Below are 26422 nucleotides of genomic sequence, written 5' to 3' on the forward strand. Positions count from 1 at the left end.
AATGAGCGAACTTGAAATTCTGTGTAAAACTGGGCAAATCCACCACAAACAAGATTCAGCAAGTGCACGGCAATGTTACAATGAGTCGTTCAAGGTGTTTTGAGTGGCACGCGCGCTTCAAACTCGAAAGAAATCACTAGAAGATGACGAAAGTTCAGAACGACTTTCACCGCGCACAACATCTGAAACTGTCGAAACCATTTTGACAATTTGTTGATGAGGATCGTAGGAGAACAATCCGTGACACTGCTGCCATTGTCGGTGTGTCATACAGAACAGTACAGGCAATCCTGACGTGTAATTTGAACATGCGCCGTGTTGCAGCTACGTTCGTTCACGAACTGCTGATCCAGAAGCAGAAAGAACACCGCGTCGAAACTTCCTAAGAACGTCTTCAGCGTGGCGTGGACGACCCGTTCTTCACTTCGAGGATCACTACCGCTGATGAAACTTTAGGTACAACGGGTAAACGGAGCTAGTCTGGAAACTTTTTGACACCACCTTCTTATCTCTGAGTTTTATTTGAATAAAACTAGAGATTATTTCCGTGTTGGCTCAAATTCAAATGATGTGCATATTAAGTAAAATTATTTTACATTACCAGATAATTCTTCTAACTCTTGATATCTTCTGATAGAATGCTTTGACAACATTTGACAAGCGGGATCGTCATCAAGAATTCGTGTTATTCTTCCTTCGTCATAATACGATGAAAAGATGTCACGCTGCTGTCTTTCTTCTGCCTGTGTGTAAAATATTCTCCTCGTAGATGGTTAAATTGCAACAATATAACATGTTATAATGAAACAATAGTTTATGGAATTAATAAATCTTTGTAAGAAATATTGCTACAGTTTTTGTTTCGTCCGAATGCTATTGCTTAAAATGTACATATTTACTTCAAATGTAACTGGAGTACTGTATTTGAAGGAATACTATATAAGCAAAAACCAATTTGGAAAAATTAATTTGTATAAATGAATAATATTTTTAATCTGGCTTCAAGCGCTCGTTCTGACGAAACCGCCAGGCTCACCAGAGGCTGAGGGGTAAAATCGCTGACCCCTGGTGTTCCAACCTGGATTCGATTCCAGGCGAATGTGCCGCCTGTATGGGCGTTTTCCTGGTTTTCCCCATGTGTAACATGTATACGAGCCAGTTTGCCTTAGAAAGTCCTCCATGAAGTCAACTCTCCCCTTAGGCAAATAACCCTATTATGCTTTTCCATAAGTAATAAAACTAAACCAAACCAAACTGACGAGACTTGCAAGCATTTTTCTTTTTAATTTTGTACTTTTAAGAAGCTAATTTCTGTAAATTAGTTAGATATTGCATTTTTTAATTCTAATTGCTTGATAACTTTTTCACTTATTTTTTTCACATTCTTGAGACGATTAAAGCAATAATATCAAACTTTTTGTCGTTCTTCTATATTATTCGCATTTATATTTAAGGATTTACATAGTCTTGTGTTTTTCATGAAAAAGTAAACGTAAATGGAAATAGACGTAAGCTAAAAAAGAGGTAAGTTATTAGACATATATAAAGCCCTCTAAAGTGTTATGTAATTAATTTTGTATAGCAGTAAACAGAGAGAATAAATATACTAATAATTAATTCAAAGCCAAGTTATATCTTTAATATAAATTTATATTTTCATCTTTAATATAAATTGTTCATTGTAAGTGATTGGTATTACCTTTGGTTCGTCAGGTCCTATCAAACAAACTTTCAAAGCTGCATTCGCTGAAGCATGTCTAGCGGCGGCGGATCCAAACAAACCAGCACCAACAATGCACAAGTCGTAAATTTCCTCAGCCATCACTTCTGTTTGCTGCAAGACAGAGAAAATAAACGGCAGTGAAGAAAAAAAATCTGAAGTGGTAAGCATATTTCTTCCTTGTAAGGATTTTTAAATTAAGCACATTTTTGATGCTCTTCCTTTAAACGTTTTCCCTCTAATTATCCTAACTTAATTAAGGGAATCCTCAAAGCCTCCAGAGAGTATAGTGGTTAGGAGAGCTCATTGCGGTACCGAAAGACCCGGGTTCGAATCCCGGAGAAGGCAGGGATGTTTGTAAATGTATAGTGCCTTTGCGGCACGTGATCACTCTAAATAGATGGCGAGCCGAAAGTCTTCTTAAGAGGTTAGTGGTAGGTGAAAAGGGGTAGAAGACCGTCGGACCCATCCCCCGGGTTGCTGTCCATCAAAACTGGAGTCGGAAATGTGCGAAGTCGTACTGTAAACCTTTATTGTGCTCAAGGCTCTTGCCAACGACAGGCGCAATCTTGCTCTCCTTGCCACAATGATTTTCGTGGGCTTCTTCTAATGTTATTGTCAAAGAAATGAGATACGTCACAACACTTAATTGAAAAAAAGAACTATAAAAATTACTCGAAACGTTAAAACATAATGCGATTTTTGTGCCTAATTAATCTGCACTTTTTGTTTAGTTACATGCAACAGACATTACTTATAATCAGAAAACTCTAAACTATGCATATAAATGAATCAACCTGCACTCAAATTATGTTTGAATTAAAAGACTTTATAATACAATTATTCACTTTATCATCGCCTATCGCGATCATTTCAGATATGGATAAACTCCGAGACAGCATAAAATCTCTCCTTCTGGCAAACTAATGACATTCATTTCTACTACCATTAGTAAATTTAATATTTTCCCTTTGCTATCATTTTTTTCGAAGCAGGAATTTGCTGAAAAATCTTTGATTTCCTTTCTTCAAATTTTAAGCGTTGTTTAGAGCGTTTGTTTTTTAGGTGGAGGGTCTGATACTCAAGTTTTATCGATGGTGAGTTGTAGTAGATTTAAAATGTCTCGCGAGAGCCTTTCCTTAAATTTGTCTGTAATTCGCAAGCCACTTGTTCTTTTGTTTGCTTGCTAATTATTGCAAGGGAAAAAATGTCTTGCATATCATAATCACACTTTGACAAACATTAAATTTAATGAATGAAGCGAAAATAAATTATTTGTGAGACTTCTTGGAGATGAATTTAACAAGAAAACTGCATAACGAAATTCCTAACAGTGTGAAAGAACACTGAAGCTGAAAAGCTATTATCGCTTTATTAATACCCCTGAAGCTGAAAGAGCTTTGACCTCGATGAATTGTATTTCCACAGCAAAAAAGTATTCTAAGGGTATTCAATATATTACAGGTTTAATGATATTCTATTTAAATGGGAGACTACAAATAAATCTGTAAAGGAATTTAATCCTAAACCTTAAATAAAAAAAAAGTTTTTGAACAACCATAGCTTGTTATTAAAAACCTTCTAAATGAATAACTGAAGTAAAAGAAACAATGTATGAGAGCCTCTGGTTTAAAGTGTGGCCCATACTGTGATATTTTATTATTTAGAAAAGAATTAATTTTATCTTTTTTGTTCAGTCACAATTATTTGTATTTCCTACTTTTGCAAAAACAAAGCATTAAATTAGAAATTTGTATTAAGTACGAGTCCTTCACTTAATTTTTAATAGCTCACCACAGAGTTTTATGCATTTTATTAGCACACACCGAGTTTTATGCATTTTATTAAAACACACTGAGTTTTATGCATTTAGTTAAAACAATGAACATAACGAACTCACTCTCATAGAAGAAGCATAGTATACGCGAAAAGAACAAATCATATTACTCATATGCAGTCCCCAACACTCATCCTTTTCAGCTGATCCAAGCACAGTCAACGAAGTTAATGCTGTAAAAACCGATATCTTGAAAGATTCGATATGATTTTTAAAATTATGTCTAACGCACACACTTTCTACATTGTGATGATTAAAAATGATAAAAGTACTAAAATTTTCAAAAGTCTTTTTTCACTTCTGAATAATATTGTTGCTTTCCATCGATTCAAGGATTGGAGTAATTGATGAGAACACTTGATGAAGAATCAAAACACAATTTATTCGCCAGTATTACACAGGACAGTTCCAAAGACACGTTACATTCTTCGAAAAACTACAACAAACATGCGGAAACAATCAGCGCCAAATTTGGCAATTTCGCTCCAAATGGGCAATTTCGCTCCAAATGTGGCAACCCTAACTCCACTCTGAGGGAAAGCTATCTTTCCGCTGCTGAGTCATTTCATAAGAATAATATTTCCTTACATTGTGGTTGCTATATTTCTCATGGTTGTACAAGCAAAATGTCTAAGTAAGAATCCAGTTGAAATATTATTGCAGTTAATTTCCTTGAATATTTACTTACTTCGCTTAACAATTATATAGTATATATTATCTCAGATCAAATTTTTAAATAAATTAAATTTGTAAAATTAGTAATTAATACAAAGTAAAATTATTTAAAATGTTTATTACAATTATAACCTCTAATTTGCAACAAATTTATTCAGTGAAAGCATTTGTATACTACCAAAAGTTCTGGCCTTTTTTATTTCGTATATAACTGGTATTATAACTTGCAAATAAGATATTATATTTTTGAAAGACTAAAATATGGCCAAATTTATTACCAAACATCAGAAAGTGCAGAAAGCTTATACATGCACTCCTTACAGAAAGTATGGTAAACTAATACATATAAAAGATCTCTCTCTCTCTCTCTCTTTGTATCAAAAACTTAAATTAGTGATTTAGTAGAAGTGATTTAGTCGTAATATGAAATTAGTGATTTAGTAGAGGTAGATTAAACCATCTTAGCAAGATTCTGAAGTTGTATAAGGAAACCTATTATATTTTTTTTTAAATACGAATCAATATTAAAGATATTTTTTTAATATTTCTTTATTATTTAAGTGGATGTACCAGTAATATTAAAATTTAAAATATATTATAGCTTATTCATATTCTTATGGTCCAGAACGACGTCTCAAAGGGTAACAATCTGAAACATCGAAACCTGTATATATGTGTGTGTGTGTGTGTAAAATATAAAACTATGAAGAAAAATTTATTACTAAATTAAAGTGAATTGGAACGGTCTTCTAAATTATTAAATTTAAATGCATACATCCCCACTTCAAGGCTCCATAATTGAACCATGTTACATCACGCTTTCCCTGCAGTAACCACAGTGCGAAATATTTTTTGCAGTCGCTGCGCAGAGTTAAAACAAAGAATTTTCAATCTTATAAACAGTACTGCAACTAACTATGTATCCTCTTTCACCACCCCACCTTCCTGATGCAACCATGATGCAACTCCGCCCACCTGTGCTAGTTATTCTCCTTTATGTAAGATGTGATGGCTTATTTAAAATTGTGGGCGAGTTTTTCGCTCCTATTAGTCGATCAGTTAAGAAAATATGTGATAAGAAATTCATCATCCGAAAATAAATTATGTTTAAATACTAAGCTGGTCATGTTTCTTCCAAAATTGCATCCAGTCATCCATTACACAGCAAATTCCAGTAGCCTACACAGCAGGTTTTCAAATAAGAAACAAAAAATGAGTTGGTGCCTTCCCTAATCTAGCTGTCATCTAATATCAAGTTACCTACAACAAAATAAATCATCATCACACACGTAGAGACACACATATATAAAGGAATAAATGCAAAGTAAAAAAACATTTCAAATCCCAATCAAATTGTGCGCTGATAGAACCAACAAGTGGCGCTAATAACGCAAAATAAAGTAAAAAATAATAAATAATTACCTTTAAAATTCCCCCTGTATTTAATTCGCAATAAACGACATGTTAAAACCAAAAGCGAGAGGCACAGTGGCAAACCTCGAGAAATGAGGAAACAAAACATACCATGCCAAAGCGAAAATTGAAAAATATTTACATTGTTGCTGCATCGTCATTAGAGAGTTGGTGCAATGAAAGAAGTAAAATGACGTGTTTCTGAACTTAATTTGGTTCTATAGGGGTTGGACTGATAAAGGCACAGATTGCTTTGATTGTATTTCTAAACTTTTGTTTTACTATTTTATTTTTAAATATTAGTTTGTGTCGTTGTAATTTCAGAAACAGGTTATTTTACTTCTTTCGTTGCACCAACCTCCTGATGATGATGCACGGAAAAATGTAAACATAATTTTTCATTTTTCACTTTGCCATGTTTTCTCCCCCTACTTTTTGATGTATTCTTGAGATATGCACTTTTTGGTTTTGCATGCAATTTATTCCAAACAGAATATGGGATGGATTTTGAAATTTTAAACATATTTATTTTTACCTCAAATGAGCAATTTGCACAGAAGGGCTATTAATTTCCTTTTGGCATTTTGCGTTGTCCACATTAAAACGGCATTTTATTTTTCAAATTATTTCCACCAAATATTAGAGCCCTGCATTATGTTCAAAGAAATTAAATAATGAAAATTCTGCATGAATGTGTGTGTTTCTCGAACTTTTAAAAAACAACGGTACCTAAAGACATTAAATTTTGAATAAAGTAGTCCTCCAAACGAATATGGGCATCTGGAGGCCAGGATTTGGAATTTGGAGTTGGCTTTATTATCTATTTCATATTTTGTAAAATTTTAACGAATTTTTGATTAACAAACAAAATGATTTCAAAGCGAGCGGTGGCAAAACTGTATGGAAAAGAAAACTTTTTCTATCTCTACCACGCGAGACTGTATATCGGAAATTCTAAAGACATGTTCTTTTTAAATATTTTGTGATATTGCTATTGAATTGAATTTCATGGTTTAAATCCCTGAAATTTCAGAGCTCCTCAAAATGTCATAAATAAATGGTATTTTTTATCATAAATAAAAAGCGACTCTCTTACTTTGTACCTTGATTCCTTTTGTTCCAGTATTCATTCAGTCCAAAATCGGATACATTAAAAACTGGCAGAAATTTCCACGTATACGAGTATTTAATACGAAAGCCTTCCATCTATACGGAATTTTCCATCCACAACGCTGAGAGGATTAAGTGCGAAGAACATAATGTTTAATAAATAAGGGAAAGTAACACACAAAATGTTAAAACAGCATCCCTTTGAGTTTAATATAAAATCTGAAAGCGATCAAATATTTTGTTAATTCTTTTCATTTATTTATTTTTTATTTTGCATTTTGTTTTATTTTTTCTTCCGAAATACGTCATTTTTGCAGCACAAATTGCGAAAGATCTTTAGTTTGCTATTTCTTATACTCTTCTTGGAGAAATTTCTAACATAAAATGTTTCGGAAAACCGAATTTACTGATCGAAAAGAAATGGCCTCTACTAAGCTTTCGCCTACGTCAGGCCATACAGGAGTTCGTTGTTTAATGTGAATTTCTATAAAAAATATAAGTCATAAAATAAATTTTATAAATTAAAAAAAAATTCAAATATTAAATAAATATACTTTTATTAGTCGGAACTATGAAATAGGTATTTATAGATTTTGTAACAACATCACTGACAAATATCGCAAATAACAACAAATGCATAAAAATCAGCACAGAACCTAAGCCAAATGAAAAAAAAAAACCTTTCATTAACAGGAATTCAAAATCATTAAATAAAATGCAGGGTACTTACTTCATTTGCTGAGTTATTTAGCTAAATGTATGTGTAATTCGTTCAGTTCAATGTTGCAATTAAACGTAAAAGTGTTGCTAAGACTGATAGCTATACGTGGTTAGATAACATCAGCCTTCTTATCTTAATCAAAATGTCTTCCTGTCATGAGATTATCATTGGAAAGTAATGATAATCGCATGAAGAGAAAATTTCATATCCTTATCCACAGTTGTTTTGGCTGATTTGATGCTTATTGTTTCAGTGTTCATATCTGAATATCAATGCAAAATCGGTGAGAAAAGGTTTTTTTTTTTTTTTTTTTTTTTTTTTTTTTAGTCCAAAGGGATTTGAATCCCGAAGGACTATTAGTTTCGTTTTGGCATTTTGCGTCGGACGGATAAATGTCGGTTTACTTTTCAAACTGTTGCCATAAAATGTTAGAGTCCTGCATTATATTTGAAGAAATTAAATAATGAAAATCTGCGTAAATGTATGTATATTTCTCACATTGTCATAAAATAACGGTACATAGAGTCATCGAATTTTGAATAACGTAATCCTCCAACGAATATGAGCATGTGGAAGACCAAATTTGAAATTTGAAATTTGTTTTATGATCGATTTCCTATTTTTTAAAACTTTGACGAATTTTTGATTAACAAACTCAAGGATTTCAAAGCGAGCAATGGCAACGTTGTGCAGAAAAAACATTTTTATCTCCAGCGCGTGAGTCTCTGTATCGGAAATTCTAAAGATATGCTCGTTTTAAAACTATTTTGCGATATTGCTGTTGCACTGGATCTTATGGTTTAAGTGCGAGGAACATAATATTTAATAAATAAAGGTAACACACAAAATGTTAAAAAACGCCCCTTTGGACGTAATTTAAAATCTGAAACATTTCAGATTTTATATATATATATATATATATATATATATATATATATATATATATATATATATATATATATATATATATATATTTTTCATCTGTTGGCTCGCTTTTGGCATAGGCAATCAGCATTGTTTTGTAACTAATGTAAATACTAAAACTGAAAGGTCGAACAAAATCACGTTTTATCGATATTTATATAGAAATAAAATGCCGCCCATTCGGTATAGTGGTCAGGGAAGCTAACTGCTATACCGAAGGGCCTGGGCTCGAATTCCGGAGAAGGCATGGTTTAACTGTCCGACCCTTCATGGGAAAGGCGATGGTGGCCCACCTATTAGGTGCCTCCATAATAAAGAAACCGCCACACCTGGCCTTGTATAGATTAATCAGTGATGAGTCGGTGCTACCGAACCGGGTATTTTGTAACGGGTACTTAGCTGTAACGAGTACTGAAAATCGGTACATAAAAGTACCCGTTCCTTCAGTGCCGAAATCGGTACTTTTCGGTATTCGTTACTTCTGTACCGAAACGGGTACTTTTCGGTATTCATTACTTCTGTACCGAAACGGGTGCTTTTCGGTATTCGCTACTTTGTAACGAAAATACGCGTCTCTTCTCGGTATTCGTTACTGGAGGATCGATGAGGGTTCAGCTCACTTCAGTTTGGTAGTAGTATCACTATCAGTTTTGGTAGTAGTATCTGGTTGTATTTGCGAAATGGTGATATGCGCTCCTTGTGTCCATGAATGACCTTGAAATAGGGCATGGAATGGCAAACGTGAAAGGGGGGAACTTCCGTTCCGTTCGTCACGGAGACTAGAGTTTGAGGTAGTATAATTAATTCCCTTTGTGTGCGCGGAAGGACGAGTGTGAAATAGTGGAAATTTTTCGAAAGGCCGTTCGTTGTGTGTGTGTGGGGGGATAGTAGCAGTTGGGGTCACTGTCGCCGGCATTGCTCGCTTGTGATTGGAGTCGGTATAGCCAGGAGGGAAAGGGAGGGGAGCGCTAGATAATTTGCAATCCGAATTGTGCATGTTTTAATTTTTCATCGTTTGTAGGAGAAAAACTGCGTGGATCTGAAGTGATTGATTTGGTAAGTTGCTGTTGTTGGATTGGTGAATGGGATCAACTACCAACTAGATTACTTCCTTTTCCTCAACATATTTTTAGCATAAATAATGAAAAATATTTTTCGTTCGCTTGCTTAATAGGGCAATGTAAATCATATGATCCTTTTTTATCCCGCTGTACCTACTTCAGAAAATGTCAGAGTATTTAGTGGATCACTAAGCCAATCAACATAAAATACAGACGCAATTTTAAACTTTTCTAATGAAAAAACAAAGATAACTGACCCACTTATGATAATTCTTCTGATATCTCTTCCCCCTTCTAAAAACAAATTTTCATCTCGCTAAAAACTAAACACAGATCACGTGCCTAACGCAGGGTTGTCATCGCCTGCTTTACTCCCCAGTACGTGACGACGCTCCTCCGATAGGAAGAGAAGTAAACTTTGACCTGGCAGTCCGAATTTTCTTTTTCCTTCTGTTTTTTTTTTTTTTAACTCCCTCTGGAGCTTATTTGAGGGGGGAAAACTATCAAATGGAAAACCGGAAATTATCCGGACATGTTTATGTAAACATACAAGTCCCTCCCTTTTTTTCCTTTGCATTTTTTGCTCTTTCATGCCTGATTAATAGAATCATTAGGCGATATTTCACTTACCCTTTTCACAGCGTAGTGCTGATTTTAGAATTTGCAGCTGGAGTGAACAGCGGAAGTCGTTAATAGAAATTTTTTATGCTTATCTGACGATGCTAATGACCATCTCCCAACTTCGTCACTTTTCCCATAAGATTCATTCTTGTCTTGTACTGGTGAGTATCGGTACGTTATAGAATTGCTTAGTCTCTATCAGTTTCTTACGCCTCAGAAAAAAAAAATCGAATTACAAAATGTCTAGTAAGAAAAGGAAATTCAGCTTGGTTTGGCAGCACTTTTCCTATACTAATGAAGACGAAAAGTTATGTGTGACATTTGTAAAGACCTTTTATCCATCAAAGGTGGTTCAACAGGAAATTAAAAAAAACATTTGCAAAGGAAGCATCCTTGTGTAAATCTGCACGATAAACGCGCTTTGCTGAATCAAGATGTTGATGATATTGATGCCGCTCCAGCCCGTTCTGTCGTCACTAGCCCTGCAGATGGTGGGCAACCATGCACATCCCAGCAGACTACACAACTTACGGTAGACAACAGTGCTTGTGATATTGTTGGTGTATTTTCACAAAAATTCCAGTCCAGCATAATGCAGTTTGTCCAGAGAAATACGATAGATGTACGTAAAAAAAAAAGTAATCGATCCCGCACTGATCAAAATAGTATATAAGGATTTACAACCAATAACTATCGTAGAATTTGAGGGATTCCGAAAATACTCAAAGGCTTTGAATCCAACCTATTCCTTAGCTTCACGGAAAACGGTTTCTAAATCCTTGCTTCCTGCTGCTTATGAAGAAAAAAAGAATACTTTAAAAAACGTTCTTAGTGCTGTACAAAATATCTGTTTGAGTGTAGACTGTTGGAGCAACCAAAAGGCTGAAAGTTACACGGCCGTGACAGGCCATTTTATTGACGAACACATGCAAAGGAAAACGGTACTGATTGACTGCTCAATTTTTGATGAACGTCATTCAGCCAAAAATATTGCAGAAAATATCATACACATTTGCCAACCATATTTTCCGATGGAAAAAGTGTCTTTAATAGTGACTGACAATGCCACAAATATGATTAACGCTGTCGACAGCGAGCTAAAGTTAAAACATTTAGGATGCATTGCACACTCTCTCAATTTGGCTGTCACAAATTCTCTAAACGAGGTTAACGATCTTCTAACGAAAATTAGGGAAGTTGTGATATTTTACAGGAGAAGTAATATCGCTGCAAAAAATCTACGAAAATATCTGTGCTCTAGCGAGGAAAGAAAAGACTTAAAAGTCATCTTAGATGTGAAGACTCGTTGGAACAGCACGTTTCATATGGTAAAACATTTCCTTGAACTGAAAGGCGCTATTCGTTCTACAATGGGTTTGATAAACGATCCCCCAGAGGCTCTTGATGTGCCAGAATGGCAAAATGTCCAACTTCTTTGTGACGTTTTGAAACCTTTTGAAAAGGTGACTTGCGAGTTGAGTTCGGAAAAATACTTGTCAACATCTATGGCGCCTGTGTTAATCGGCGTACTTCAAAAAATCTGTGAAAATCTGCTTAGTAAAAGTGTTAATGAACAAGTACAAAATGTGTACTAGTACTACAACATGAATTGGGTAATAGATTTACAACTATAGATTCAAGAGAAGACATTGCTTAAGCCGCTTTCCTTGACCCCCGAATAAAAAAATTGGGGCTCAAATGTGATGTCGCCAAAAAAATTGAAAGTGATATTATCTGTGAGTTATGGTAGTTGCACAAATTACCCACAATCTTGTTGAGGATGTGGAAGGGGATGATGAAGAGATAGACGAATCATGGGTTTGGTTCGAGTTTGAGAGTAAAGTTAAAGACTCTTGAACTTCATCAGCTCCCGCAGCAGACGCGGCGATCGACAAAGCTGCAGCAGAAGTGAAAAGATACCTGCAAGAGCCCATTCTTTCCAGGAAATCTGATCCACTGGAGTGGTGAAAAAAGAATAAAAATGTATTTCCTAATTTGTATGAATTATCACGGAAAAAATTAGGCCTTGTGGCTACTTCAGTGCCATGCGAAAGGGTGTTCTCTAAAGCTGGATTAATACTGAATGATCGGCGAAACCGTTTGAGTGGACAAAAGTTGAAACAACTAATTTTCTTACATTACAATTATAATATTTAATCATTTGTTGACCTTCTTAAAATTCCAACCTAAGTTCAGCTTAAAATATTTATTTCTATGTTTATTTTCGCTGCATTATTTTCAAAACTGTTTCTGGGAGTCAATTTTTTTATGTTTAATTTTTCGTTACATATTTTAAGTGGTCTTTATAAAAAAAATAGAAGGAATTAAATGCCTAAAATTTCCATAAAGTTAAAAATTTTATACTTTTATAACGTTTTGCACAGCCTATCAAAGTTTTATTTGTTTTAATTAAATGAAATATTACTTCATTCAAACGTCAATTTCTTAAAAAAAATATTATTACAAGTTCTCATATAGTTGAAAGCATGCTATCTTATTTTCTAGTATTTAAATCATTTTTAATTTAAATTTTTATATCGAATGTACTTATTGAATTTATATAATGCGATTTTACAAATATTTTTGTTGCTTTTTGCTGTTACAGCATCCAGATATTACGTTCTCATAGTTTTAAAGATATGCTGCCTTATTTCCTAGTGTTTTCAACAATCTTTCACTCAAAATTCTTATGTCGAATGCGCTTTGGCTGTAATTTGAGTTTTAAAAATATTTTTTAACCATTCTATTGCATTTTTGTGTTTACAGCAGTTACTGCATCTAGGTATTGCGCTGTCACAGTTTTAAACCCTTTGCTATCTTATTTTCTAGTGTTTTTTGATAATCTTCAATTCAAAATTGTTATATTGAATGTGCCTTTTAAAATCATATTGTGCGTTTTTAAAAATATTTTTAACCATTTTTCTGAAATTTACTTATTACTGTAGCACATCCAAATATATTATATTATCTCACCTTTTCAAAACATACCTCATTTTCTAGTGCTTCTGGTAATTCAAAATGTTTAAATCAAATATATATGTTTATGCATTTTTTAAAATCATATTTTTTGTTTTTAAAAATATTTCTAATCATTTTGTTGTTTATTGTACGGTGCCAAATCTCCAAAAGTACAAATTTAACTCAAAATAAACCTAAATGTAATTTAAAAAGGAACAGTATAAACTTTTTTGTGGAAAAGCTCTTCAACATGTGTATATGAATAAATGTGTAAATTTTATTTTATGCCAGTATTGTACAATTAAACACACAAGGTCATTTATGTTATATTTAATGTTTAAATTATCTTACTTTTTTATTCAGAATTTTTAATATATATAGGGGAGAGTAGAGAATAAGAGATTTATCTTTTTTAAAATTTGGTAGCTTGAATAAATTTTATTTCGCAGTGGTACTGAAGGTCATTATCTTATCTATAAGTGGGATAAAGGTTTGTGATTATTTTAATTTCTAGACCCTACGCACCCCTATGCCCTTTACTACCGAATTGAAGGTATTAAACGACTTCTGTGGTATGTTATTTATCCGTATAAATAAAAAATATCATGTTAAAACAGATTGATCATTAAATTTCTGATATTTACTTAGGAAACTGCATCCTATCGGGTTGCTACACAGCTAGTTATAGTTAATTTTCTATTTTAAATTTATTGCGACATTTTTACTCATAGTATAGTGTTGCATCAAAATTTCTATTTTCCGAATTTTTTCCTTTGTTTCCCTCCAACAACACAACACAACACAGCCGAAAAAACATAGTGTACTCTCCCTTCCTTCAATATCATACAAAGAAAATCTTCCGACGTTTTTCAAGTACGCAACTTTGCTCATTTGGGGCTGTCCATAAATGATGTCACACTTTTCTGCAACGTTTTGGATCCCCCTCCCCCTCTTTGTCACAAAGTGTCACACTTCAACATACCCCCTCTCCCCCTTTGTCACATGTCATGCAATATTACGTAAACTTATACTTGCAGTTCAAAAACGTAGCACTACGTAATAGATCATATTTCAGACTTTATTTTTAAATTTAAACTATATGTTTTAATGATATCTGTACATATAACAATAATAATGATTCGTGCACTTATTTTGTATGAAATAAGAGAAAAGTTTACAGCAAAAATATAATTAATACACAATAGCAATAAAATTACAATTTCTACCGCTACCCTATTCTCAAAACCTACTCTGAATGCCTTTTTTTTTTTTTTTTTTTTTTTTTGGGAAAGAAAGGAATGTAAGTAAAAAAAAAAAAAAAAAAATCACATGAAAGTTGCTTTCGCCCCAATTAAGGAAATACCTTCAAATTTTGGTAATTTTAAAATAATCTCAAAATTAAATCTGCTGATTTTAAACATTTTATTCTAATCAAAATATGATGTCACACTTCTTGTTACCCCCTCCCCCGCCTTGTCAAAAACTGTCACAATTTCACTAACTCCCTAAGACAATCTACACAAACCCAACACCAGAAACAACCCGCCGCGCTCTCCTGCTCCTCAGACATTTCCGTAATTGACATGTTTTCTGATATTCAAAATCTTACTCCGTACGGATAAAATCAAACACGTGGTGACGTGGCAGAGTTCCTTCAGTGCGCAAAATCGTTAGCTGCGTATTTCGGTACTCCAAATCGTTACTAGGGTACTTCAATACTCCAAATCGTTACTAGGGTACTCGGTACAGCAAACCGTTACTCCAGTATTTCGTTACTTTGGTACTCCAAATCGTTACTTGGGTACTCGGTACTTGAAATCGGTTTTCGGTACTTTTCAAAGTAACGGTTACTTGAGTAACGGGTATTTTGTACCGGGTACTTGTCTGTACCCATTACTCTCGTACCGGGTACAAGAAAGTACCGAAGTTGCCCATCACTAAGATTAATGAAGTGGGTTACATTTGTAATTGTTCACAATCTGCCATTGGAAAAAAAAATCTGAAATTTTTCAGATTTTAAATTACGTCCAAAGGGGCGTTTTTTTAACGTTTAGAGTGTTACCTTTATTTATTAAATATCATGTTCTTTGCACTTAAACCATAAAATTCAGTTCAAGAGCAATATCGCAAAATAATGTTAAATTAAGCATATCTTTAGAATTTCCGATATACACAGTCTCGCGAGCTGGAGATAAAAGTATTTCTTTCTATATAACGTTGCCATTTCTCGCTTTTAAAGCATTGAGTTTGTAAATCAAAAATTCGTTAAAGTTTTACAAAATATAAAATCTATAATAAAACAAATTCCAAATTTGGGATTTCAGATGCCCATATTCGCAGTAGGATTTCGTCATTCAAAATTCGATGGCATTGTTTTATCACAATGCGAGAAATAGACAATCATTTATGCAGATTTTTCATTATTTAATTTCTTCAAATATAATGCAGGACTCTAACATTTTGTGGCAACAGTTTGAAAAGTGAACCGACGTTTATAAGTCCGACGCAAAATGCCAAAACGAAAGCAATAGTCCTTCGGGACTGAAATCCCTTTGGACTAATAAACTTTAAATCAGTGCATTGCAATGGATAATAAATAAAAAATACTTTGCCATTTTTATAGTCAGGAATATTTTATATGGGAAATTGTATATTTCTGCATGAAAAACATCATTTAAAATTGAAGACATTTTCAGACATTTAATGGAACTCTGAAACAAACAAAATTTTGAAACGGAACATTTGTTTTGCAGTAACAATTAATAAATGAATTTTCCGCAGTTCAATTTCATTTCGGAATTCCTGTAGAAGTTTTTACACAAAACATATGATCTTTAATTTGCATTAATCATTTCCATTTCAGCTAAGCCGTCACTACCTTCTTTACCTCGAGATAAAAGCAGATTTCCTATTACACTAGCTTGCTTATATAGAACTGAATTATTTATTTAGTAGCTGCAGATTGAGGGAGAGAACAGAAAAGATTAATTAGATACCGAAGTGTATTAACATGGTTCAGGGTACTGCGATACTATATAATCATAAATTAAGGAAGTGTCCGGAACATTGTGACTAGGATCAGCCTAAAATGAGATGAGTGTTAGTTTTAGAAATTTTGTTTCTTTTGTTTTGCAAAGATAAGGACTATCTATGCATAATTTTATTTTTAGTCCAATGGGGCAATTTGCCCAGAAGGATTATTAATTTCGTTTTGACATTTTGCGTTGAAATGTCGGTTCAATTTTCAAATTGTTGCCACCAAGTAATGTTGCCCTGTATTATATTTAAAGAAATTAAATAATGAAGAATCTGCATAAATGTGTGTATATTTCTCGCGTTGTGATAAAACAACGGTGCCTAGAGCCATCCAGTTTTCAATAACGTAATCCCTTCACCGAATATGGGAATCTGGAAGCATTAATTTGGAATTTGTTTTATTATCGTTTTCATATTTTGTAACATTTTAAGGAATTTTTGATTAACAAACTCAACGATTTAAAAGCTAGCAATGGCGACACTATACGAAAAAAAAAAACATTTTTTATCTCTAGCGCACGAGACTGTGTACCGGAAATTCCAAAGATATGTTCATTTTACAATTATTTTGTGATATTGCTGTTGAACTGAATTTTATGATTTAAGTGCGAAAAATATGATATTTAAGAAATAAAGGTAACACACAAAACGTTCAAAAACGCCTCTTTGAGCGTAATGTAAAATCTGAAAGCTTTCAAATTTTTATATTTTTTATTTTTAAATTTACTTTGTGACTAAACGTCTTTGTTTCACCAGAAAACGAATTAAGTGTAAATTTTTATTTTGTAACTGAAGACAAAAGTGTTTTAATAAATGTTTGTTTTTCATTTTAAACCTTGAGCCCTTGAAAGTCGTACTAGAGGAGCATCCTACCTTTGCTTCTCATACATACAAGTTTAGATTTTAACTCTTTCGCATCGAAGTCGCCCGTAGCGCCCATTCATTCAGGCAACGGTAAACCGCCCCAACGCCTCGTTTATTTTCTACCTAGTTCTTTCCCCTTTACGTTAGTGTATGGCTCATTGGTTTCGCGAGTTGTTAAAAGACATGTCAATCATTCTTTTGAAGCAAATAAAGGAGAAATACGGAAAGCTATTGACGTTCGCAGGTGCAATCTGGGCCTAAGGTGAAACTGCACACAATGGATCTACCAGGCAGGGGGAAAGGAAAACTATTCCAAGACAAATTCGTAAACACGGGCGTTTTCGATGTTTGTTGGAAACAGATTTGGTCGTCTCTCGATGCAAAAGAGTTAAACTCCTAAATATAAGTGCTTTCAAAATGTATGTTAAATGCTTAAACTATTATTATTTTGTTTTATTCATTTAAATATTTTCTCATTTGTACCTTAAGAAAACATATTTTAGAACTTAATATAACAGGTCCTTTGTTTAATTGGTCATTTCCCTTGATCCGTAGTGTGATTTGTTAATGAAATCCGACTGCATTAATGAAAATGTGGCTAGTTGATCGCGATGCACTGTGCGATCTAACAGAGTGTTATAAGTTTCCACGTTCATATTTAATAATTTAATGTCGTTCCTCATTCATTGGGCAGGAAAGCGTTCATTAATTACGTAGTTTCTCAATATGATCATCAAATTCAGGAAATTTTTAAGAATAATTTTCCATTCTTGCTCCCCCCCCCTCGAAAAAAAGCAATTAGAACTGAACACATTTCAAATAGTTTCATTCACTGGATAAAATCCAAATTGACGTCACCATAGATCGTGAGTAGTATAATTTTACGGGTTCTGGAACAGTTGAGTTGTTTTGCTCCTGCTGCATGGGAGTTCTGGAACAATTGAGTTGTTTGTTCCTGCTTCTTGACGCGAGTGACGTCAGAGACCACGCCCCTTTTTAGAGGTGAGCTGTTTTCTGCTGGTTATTTTAGCGGAAATGACGTCATAAGGCATACTCATTTCCTAGTTTAGTTGTTTTACGATAGCTTCTATACCGGAAATGACATCACATCGACATGGTATGTTTTTCGTTCATTATAATTCTGGTGTATGGAAACAATAGGACTTAATGAAATTTTACTTCGGAACAATGCTCTTGCGCTATAATTAAACATTTTAATAAATAATATGCGTCATTGAAGCAAATAAATTTTAATTATAATTTATATAAATTATTTAATTTATGAATATGAATTATAATTTGAATTGTATTCGAATATAAAAGAATTCAGCGGTGGAGCATGACGCCATTACTTTTGCGGTGGAGCATGACGTAATTACTTTTGCGGTGGAGCATAACGTCACTGTTTTGCGGTGGAGCAAACGATGGAGAATGACGTCATTGTTTTGCGGTGGAGCAAGCGATGGAGAACGGCGGCATTCATTGTTTTAGCGGTGGAGCACAAGGTTATTACTTTAGTGGTGGAGCATGACGTCATTGTTTTGCGGTGGAGCAAGAGGTTAATGTTTTAGCGGCAGCGATTGATGTTATTATTTTTGCGGTGCAGCAAGCGACGGAGAATGACGTCATGATTTTTGCGGTGGAGCACAAGCTTATTACTTTAGCGGTGGAGCATGACGTCATTGTTTTGCGGTGGAGCAAGTGGTAGAGAATGATGACATTTTTTTAGCGGTGGAGATTAACGCCATTATTTTTGCGGTGGAGCAAGCTGGGGAGAATGAGATCATTGTTTTAACGGCGGAGGACGATATGATTCATTCTGCGGTGGAGCAAAGTTTTCAGCGTACAGATGCTCTGAGAAATGACGTCATGGATTTAGCGGTGGAGTAAGTAAGTCTTCCAGTAAGAAACTCATCGCGACGTCATGAGGGTTTGTCTGAGCATGTTATGCTTTCTAAATGACGTCATTGCTTTTGCGGTGGAGAACTTTTTCTAGCTGAGAGGGTTCCTGAAGATCGATAACATCATTTAGCGGTGGAGCATACCTTTGGTGCAGATTGGGAAAGAAACTCTTACCCCGCCCCAGGGAAAATAGAAACTGTTGAAATTGTGCACGTAGCCCTTTGTGACGTCATGAAGGCTATCAGTGGTTAAAAATGTTTAAAAGGTGCGGTTCATGACGATATGGGACTTGAATAACAAAGGTGTTCACATTCCGACCCCAGTGAAAACGTCCTTTCTCTTGTACCATATGGGGGCCTTGGAGATGAAATTAGAATAGTTAACAATGGAGGCCTTGTTGCAACAGGATTTGTCCTATCGTTTGAAAGAGACAGGATTACACATTCGGAATTCGGTCTACCTGGGTGAAACCATTTAAAGGATGTTTGTACAACATCGTCATAGTACAGTGCTTTGTTCTCTCCTCCTTCAAACAGGTGTGTAAAATAAAGAACAAAGGAAGGTTGCCATTGTCTGGAAGTGATAAACCAATACCTTTGAATGTATTGTGCTGAAGACACTATTTATGGCTTCCCTAGCAGTTCACCCATCATCAGAAGCATCTAGAAAGTGTGGTCTACTTAGTGAAAGTGAGTTGAAAGTGTTGATATTAGGCTTTTTTCTTTCCTGCGGATATTCTAGTAATTATATTATTTTTGTTATATTCTAAACCATCAACTGAAAGATTATGAATACTTATCATTGTGAAGAGTGTAAAAAATGTTTTTCTACTCATTTCAATTATAAAAGACATTATGCATCCATTCACAAACCTTATGCTTTTGTGTGTATATATTGTGAGAAGAAATTTAATAGAAAAAGTACCCTTGATCGACATACAAATGGCGTTCACTTAGGTAATGTTCATGCGTGTGAATTTTGTCAGAAACGTTACACACGATTAGACTCCCTTACTCGCCACAAGCGAAAGCATGATGAAGATAAATGTGCTATTGTTGAAACAGTAAAAAGACGGAAAGTCAGCCCAGACAGTGAAAAGCCTGTTTACGAAACTGAAATGAAAAATGATAAAATGAATCTAACTGAAGATGCGGCTGTCGCATTAGTTGCCGTAAGCTCTCAGTTACAGCAAAATCCGCAAGGAGGAGGAGGTACTAGTGAAGCTCATACTCAATTAGTTCGAACAACGAATACCAATGGACCTTCTGAAAATACTGTAAAGAGCGAAGAAAGAATAACAAATGTAAATGAGGTAGAAAGAAGTAAGGAAAATTTCTTAAAAGAGCATGCTTTTAATAAGAGACTTCTCACTTACGCTTTGAGGAATATGGAAAATATCCTAGAACTGAAGGAATTTCTAAATTTCAAACGAAATGAAGTTTATTATCTAATTGAAGAAAAGCTTAAAGAAAACAGCGTCAAAATAAATTTTCAAGTTAATTGTGTATATGAAAGAAAAGTTAATGAAGAAATAGTTGAAAAAAATTTTGCATTCAAGACGAAAAATAAAATTATTTTGCTACCGACAGATATCAGCGTAGTTTTTAATGAAGCCATTGATAAGTTAATTAAAGAAAGTGAAGACTTGGAAGCAAAGGATTCAGGATGGTGCCTGAAAGAAATTATCGATTTAGAGATAAGACTAAACAAATATATTCCATTACGCGGTTCTACTTATTTAGAGCTTCCGCGAGCTTTACAAAGCAGAAAGGCCATTATCAATGTTAGAAATTTTGATAAAGAGTGCTTTCGCTGGGCTGTGATTTCAGGTTTGCATCCCGTGGCAAGCAATCCCCATAGAGTATGCCATTATATACCTTTTAAAAACTATTATAATTTTTCAGGTATCAGTTTTCCTACTAAGCCAGAAGATGTTAAAATATTTGAAAGGCAAAACGCTGTAAGTATCAACGTATATTCATTTAATAAAGATTTAATTGTTTATCCTTTAGTTATTACGAACAATCCGAAAGAAAAACATATCGATTTACTTTTTTTTAAATCTGGAGATAGAGCTCACTATTGTTTAATCAGAAACCTTTCTAGATTAGTATCAGGCCAACTTTCAAAAAATAAAGGACGTAAATTTATTTGTAGACGCTGTTTGCTCTTCTTTAGCAATGAGAATGCGCTTGCAAGACATGAGGAATTGTGTAGTCTTAAAAAACCGTGTAAAGTCATCATGCCAAGTAAAAATGAAAAGTGGTTAACCTTTAAAAATATTAAGCATTCCTTGCACATTCCTTTTGTTATTTATGCAGATTTTGAATGCATCGTTCAAAAGGTTGATACATGTCAACCGAATCAAAGCACTTCGTTTACGAATGTTATACAAAAACATATTGCAGTAAGTTTTTCCTATTATGTTGCATGCAAAGATAATCGATTCCAGAAACCGACAGTAATTTACAGAGGTTTGGACGCTCCTAAAAAATTTCTCGATTGCTTGAGAAGAGAAGCGAAACTTATAGAAAATATATATAACAACCCAAAGCCGATGACTCCTTTGGATTCTATGACGCAAGAACTACATAAAAGAGCAAACAAATGTTATTTATGCAAAAAACGTTTTACTATAGCTTCTGATCCTAAAGTCTGTGATCATGATCATATAACCGGTAAATATAGAGGACCAGCTCACCAATCATGCAATTTAAAACTTCAGCTACCAACTTTTATACCTGTTTTTTTTTTCATAATCTCTCTGGTTACGACGCTCATCTTTTCATTAGAGAGTTAGCGTTTGATGATGCCCTCATACGGTTAATCCCTAATAACGAAGAAAGATACATTTCTTTTTCGAAGAAAGTGACTGAGAAACTAAGTTTAACTTTTATTGATACATTCAGATTTATGCCGGCGAGTCTTGAGTCGCTAGTGAATAATTTAACAGATGAAATGTTTACACATATAAGGAGGAATTTTAAGGAAGACAAAGTTAATTTACTTCTTAGGAAAGGGATTTACCCATATGACTATATGGATGATATGCAGAAATTTGAAGACAAATTTCTACCACCAAGAGAAAAATTTTTTAATCTTTTAAATGAGCAGCATGTAACAGAAAACGACTATGAACATGCGAAAAACGTCTGGAATACTTTCGATATAGAAAACATGGGAGAATACTCCGATTTGTACGTTAAAACTGATGTACTCTTACTATGCGATGTTTTTGAACAATTCAGATCACTTTGTTTGAAAACTTATGAATTAGACCCTGCATGGTATTTTACGGCACCAGGTCTATCTTGGGATGCAATGCTTAAATGCACTCAAGTCGAAATTGAGTTATTTGTTGATTATGACATGCTCCTTTTTATTGAGCAAGGGATAAAAGGGGGCGTATCTCAATGCTCTAAACGCTATTCTAGAGCCAACCATAAATATATGAATGAACATGATGATAAAAAAGAATCGCTATTTTTAGTATATTTGGACGCAAATAACTTATACGGTTGGGCCATGAGCCAGAAATTACCTCTAAAAAATTACCAGTGGTGTACTATAACAGATATTAATTCTATTCCTAATGATTCAAGTGAAGGATATATCCTCGAAGTGGATTTAGATTATCCGGAGGATATTCATGACGCACACTCTGATCTTCCTTTAGCACCTGTAAATATCGTGCCCCCAGATTCTAGGGAAAAGCGTTTGGTTTTAACCTTAGAACCCAAAATAAGATATGTGCTTCATTTCAAAGCCCTTAAACAATACATAGCTTTAGGTATGGTTTTAAAGAAAATTCACAGAGTTCTAAAATTTGAACAATCGGAGTGGCTGAAACCTTACATAAACCTTAATACAGATCTGCGTTCCAAAGCACGAAATAGTTTTGAAAAAGACTTCTTTAAACTCATGAACAACGCAATATTTGGAAAAACAATTGAGAATATCCGGAAAAGAGTAGATATTAAACTGTGCAGTAATGGTAAAACAGCAGAAAAACTTGTGTCTGCTCCAAATTTCAAATACAGGACAATTTTCTCCTCTAATCTTGCAGCATTTCACATGAAGAAAACAAAATTAACTTTTAACAAACCAATTTGTATTGGAATGTCAATATTAGATCTGTCCAAGACGCTTATGAATGATTTCCATTATAATCAAATGAAGAAGAAGTATGGAGATAATATAACGCTACTGTATACTGACACAGATTCTTTAATATATGAAATAAGGACAGAGGACTATTATGAAGACTTAAAGGAAAGTATTTCTTTTTATGATACATCAGATTATCCCGAAAATAATATTTTTGAACTTCCGAGAGTTAATAAGAAAGTGCCTGGAAAAATGAAGGATGAAAATCACGGGAAGTTTATGATTGAGTTTTTAGGTCTTAAATCAAAAATGTATAGTTACAAAATTCAAGATGAGACTGATGAAGTGAAAAGGCTAAAAGGAATTAAAAAACAAACTGTCAATAGTAAAATCAGCTTTCAAAATTATAGAGATTGTCTATTTGGGAAAGAGTCTATGTTTGCTACCATGAACATGATTAGATCAAAACACCATAATGTTTATTCTGTGTGCCAAAACAAGCTAGCTTTGTCATATTCAGATGCTAAACGCTTCATTATGGAAGATGGTATCCATACGTTACCTTGGGGTCATTATAAAATTTCTTCTAACACCAGAGATCAATTATTAGTATAACAGCCAAATAAAATTTTGTGACGTCATTTAAAGTTCGTCCGTGATGAGGTAAGCAATTTTCTTTCTTGGTTGATGAAGAAAGAATTGCACTCTCTGAGATGAGTAAATTTTTATTTAATTTATTAATTTTTCTGTTTAGAGGATGTAATTGGTAAATATTGTATTATATAATTTTGATTAAGTACATTTGTTACCTTGGCTGGGAGAAAGATGCTATCCCTTCCCTCTCCCACTTTTTTTTTTTTTTAATTTAAAATACAGGATGATGTTTGCTTTTTCACCCTTTTCTACTTTTTGTACGCATCCGCCAAAGTGAAAGTTCGCATACCTATTAACCAATCAGCTTACTCTAAAAAAGAAAAGACGTCATCACCTATTAGCCTATCTGCGATAAGACCAAATAAAGAGTTCCAACATGAGGTACAATTGATTACTACCCCGAAGAGCAGTTCTCTAAAAGTTTCTTGAGTTGATAGCACGCTTATTTTTCTTTAGACATTTTTTTGTTTGAACCTTACGCCGTGCAGTATGGATAATGGTCTTAATATCAAACTTTGTGAAGGTGTTTTACAATCACCCGATGAGGTATTAAAACAGTTAGAAAAAGATATTGTTTATTTACCTAAAGAGAATTCTCAAATACGTGCTAAAGGAAAATCTTTTCCGATTCCCCGAGAAATTGCTGCTTTTGGAGATCAAGGACTTACATACACGTTTTCAGGTATGAGTATTTCATGTCAGCCATGGACCCCTCTACTGTTTGAAATCAAGTCTTTAGTCGAACATTTGAGTGGTGCGAATTTTAATTTTGTACTTATCAACCGATACAAAGATGGTAATTCTTGCATTGGACAACATAAGGACAATGAACCATCTTTGGATAGTAATCATCCTGTATGTTCCCTGAGTTTGGGTGAAACGCGGACTATAGTATTCAAGAGGCAACAATTTCAGGATTATAGACTAGAACTGGTGAATAATTCTTTACTAATTTTAAGCTCCCCAACAAATGAACTTTGGACTCATGGAATACCTCGTCAAAAAGAACGAAAAGGTGTTCGAGTCAGCCTGACTTTCCGAAAGCTGCTATTACCTGGTAAAAGAAAGTTTGATGAGGATCACAGTCAACCTAAAAAAGTCATGAAAGATCAGAAGGTAAGCATAATGTTAATATAAGTTTTAAGGCACACAAAATTTAATTATTTGTTGCTATATCAGTTCCTTACTTGGTTTTTTAATTATTTTATAGGAAATGACATCTGACAAGCTATTGCCAGTGGATACACACCTGAATTCTGAAGGACCTCAGTTAACAGTGAATTCCCTTCCTCCAAATATGTTTCATCTAGGAGATCAAAATTTTGTCATCGTTTCGTGCTTCTTGGGACATACTCGTGTTCATATTCGTCGTTATGGTACGAATGATCAAGGTTTTTTGTATCCGACGAAAGATGGAGTTTCGCTATGCCCATTAGTATGGAAAGAATTATGTACTCATTTAAACACTTTTGCTACCTTTGAATCGACTGATGATATATTTTTTGTTAAAAACGATCTGTGTGTTTCAAAACAAAATGTGAATGGTGAAATAATCATATCCCTACAGAGACTATTTCAGAAAAAGGATTACAGTTTTCAGTTTGTTCCAGAACGTGTTTTAATGAAGAAAGATCAGCTACAGAAACTTGATAGAGAAAGTGATGCGATAAGCGTTCTGGTGAGAGAAAGTCTTATATCCCAAACTATGGATTATTTTATGAAAAGACAAATTCATGAATATTCATATACCGAAAGTGGTTTTTCAGGTGATCCGGACAGACCGCACGGATTTCAAGAACTTGAGGATTCTTTATGTGAATGTATAAGTAAGTCTATTTGTAACGCTATTTCTGAACTTTTTAAATGTTTTGCTTGTCAAATAGGATATGAATCAATGTTTATGCATACTTGCTTAAATTTGAAATCTGTAGAAAATTTTAAAAAGTACTTTGATCAAGCATTTTACACCATTAATTGGAAAGCATTGGCTAAGGACTTCGTTGAAGAAAATATTAATAACACTAATTTTGTTAAACTCATTTTTGATTATGATTTTTTCCAGTGCATTAACTTTAGTGATTTGTACAAAAAGATTGAAAATGTTTATGTTAAAGACGGAAAAACTTTGTTTGAATCTTTAGAAAGCACTGATGATGAATAAAAGTTGTTTTTGTTTTTTAAAATGTATCATTCATTACTTAGCCTTTGAGAAGTTACGTTTACTCTATTTTTCTTTTCAGTCTGGTTTAAATTCATTATAAATAGTTTTTTTATCTTCACATGCTTTAATTTATGATTGGTTTAATGTGTTAGATAGAGATGTTTTATGAATTCGAAGTAGATGTTCTAAATTTTAAATTTAACACAGAATTATAATTTTGAAATATATATATATATATATATATGTTAGTGTGCGGTTAGATCATAACAGCTGCTGTAATGGAAGCGATTCTATCTTAGACTTATCGAGATCCTCAAGTCCCTGCCAGTTTTGGTGGTATTACTGCTTTACATCATGCTTTAAAAGGTCGCGTGAAAACGAAAGACATCCAGAAATGGCTGCAAAGCAAGGATTCTTATACATTACACAAACCCGTGAGACACAAATTCCCCAGGAACAGAGTGATCGTAGGAAGCTTAAACGAGCAATTTCAGTCTGATTTAGTAGATATGCAATCATTAGCCTCTTTTAACGATGGGTATAAATATTTACTAACCTGTATAGATATCCTTTCCAAATTTGCTTGGGCAATTCCCCTTAAAGACAAAAAATCTACTTCAATCATATCCGCTTTCGAAAAAATATTTTCGGAACGCAT

General features: G+C 33.9%; 2 protein-coding genes across 3 annotated transcripts in view; one reads left to right on the forward strand and one right to left on the reverse strand.

Annotated features, from left to right (window-relative positions):
• Positions 1 to 26422, reverse strand: part of LOC118184481 (uncharacterized) — a 97773-nt gene that overhangs the window by 62751 nt on the left and 8600 nt on the right. For both annotated transcript variants that reach the window (XM_085806668.1, XM_085806667.1), the window contains exons 2-3: positions 1700 to 1834; positions 602 to 743 (exon numbers count right to left, since the gene is read on the reverse strand). In XM_085806668.1, the coding sequence (XP_085662794.1) occupies positions 602 to 743; positions 1700 to 1822 (265 nt within the window). In that variant the 5' untranslated portion in view covers positions 1823 to 1834. The remainder of the gene's footprint in view (positions 1 to 601; positions 744 to 1699; positions 1835 to 26422) is intronic.
• On the forward strand, positions 23253 to 25856 carry LOC118185316 (uncharacterized). Its single transcript, XM_035355153.2, has 2 exons — positions 23253 to 24719; positions 24814 to 25856. Exons 1-2 carry the CDS (start codon positions 24093 to 24095, stop codon positions 25762 to 25764), a joined length of 1578 nt encoding a protein of 525 aa, XP_035211044.2. The 5' UTR covers positions 23253 to 24092; the 3' UTR covers positions 25765 to 25856.

The sequence above is a fragment of the Stegodyphus dumicola genome, chromosome 12 (genome assembly GCF_044657685.1).
Source record: "Stegodyphus dumicola isolate Sdum_Otavi_A_Nest chromosome 12, ASM4465768v1".
In the NCBI taxonomy this organism is placed as follows: Eukaryota; Metazoa; Arthropoda; class Arachnida; order Araneae; family Eresidae; genus Stegodyphus; species Stegodyphus dumicola.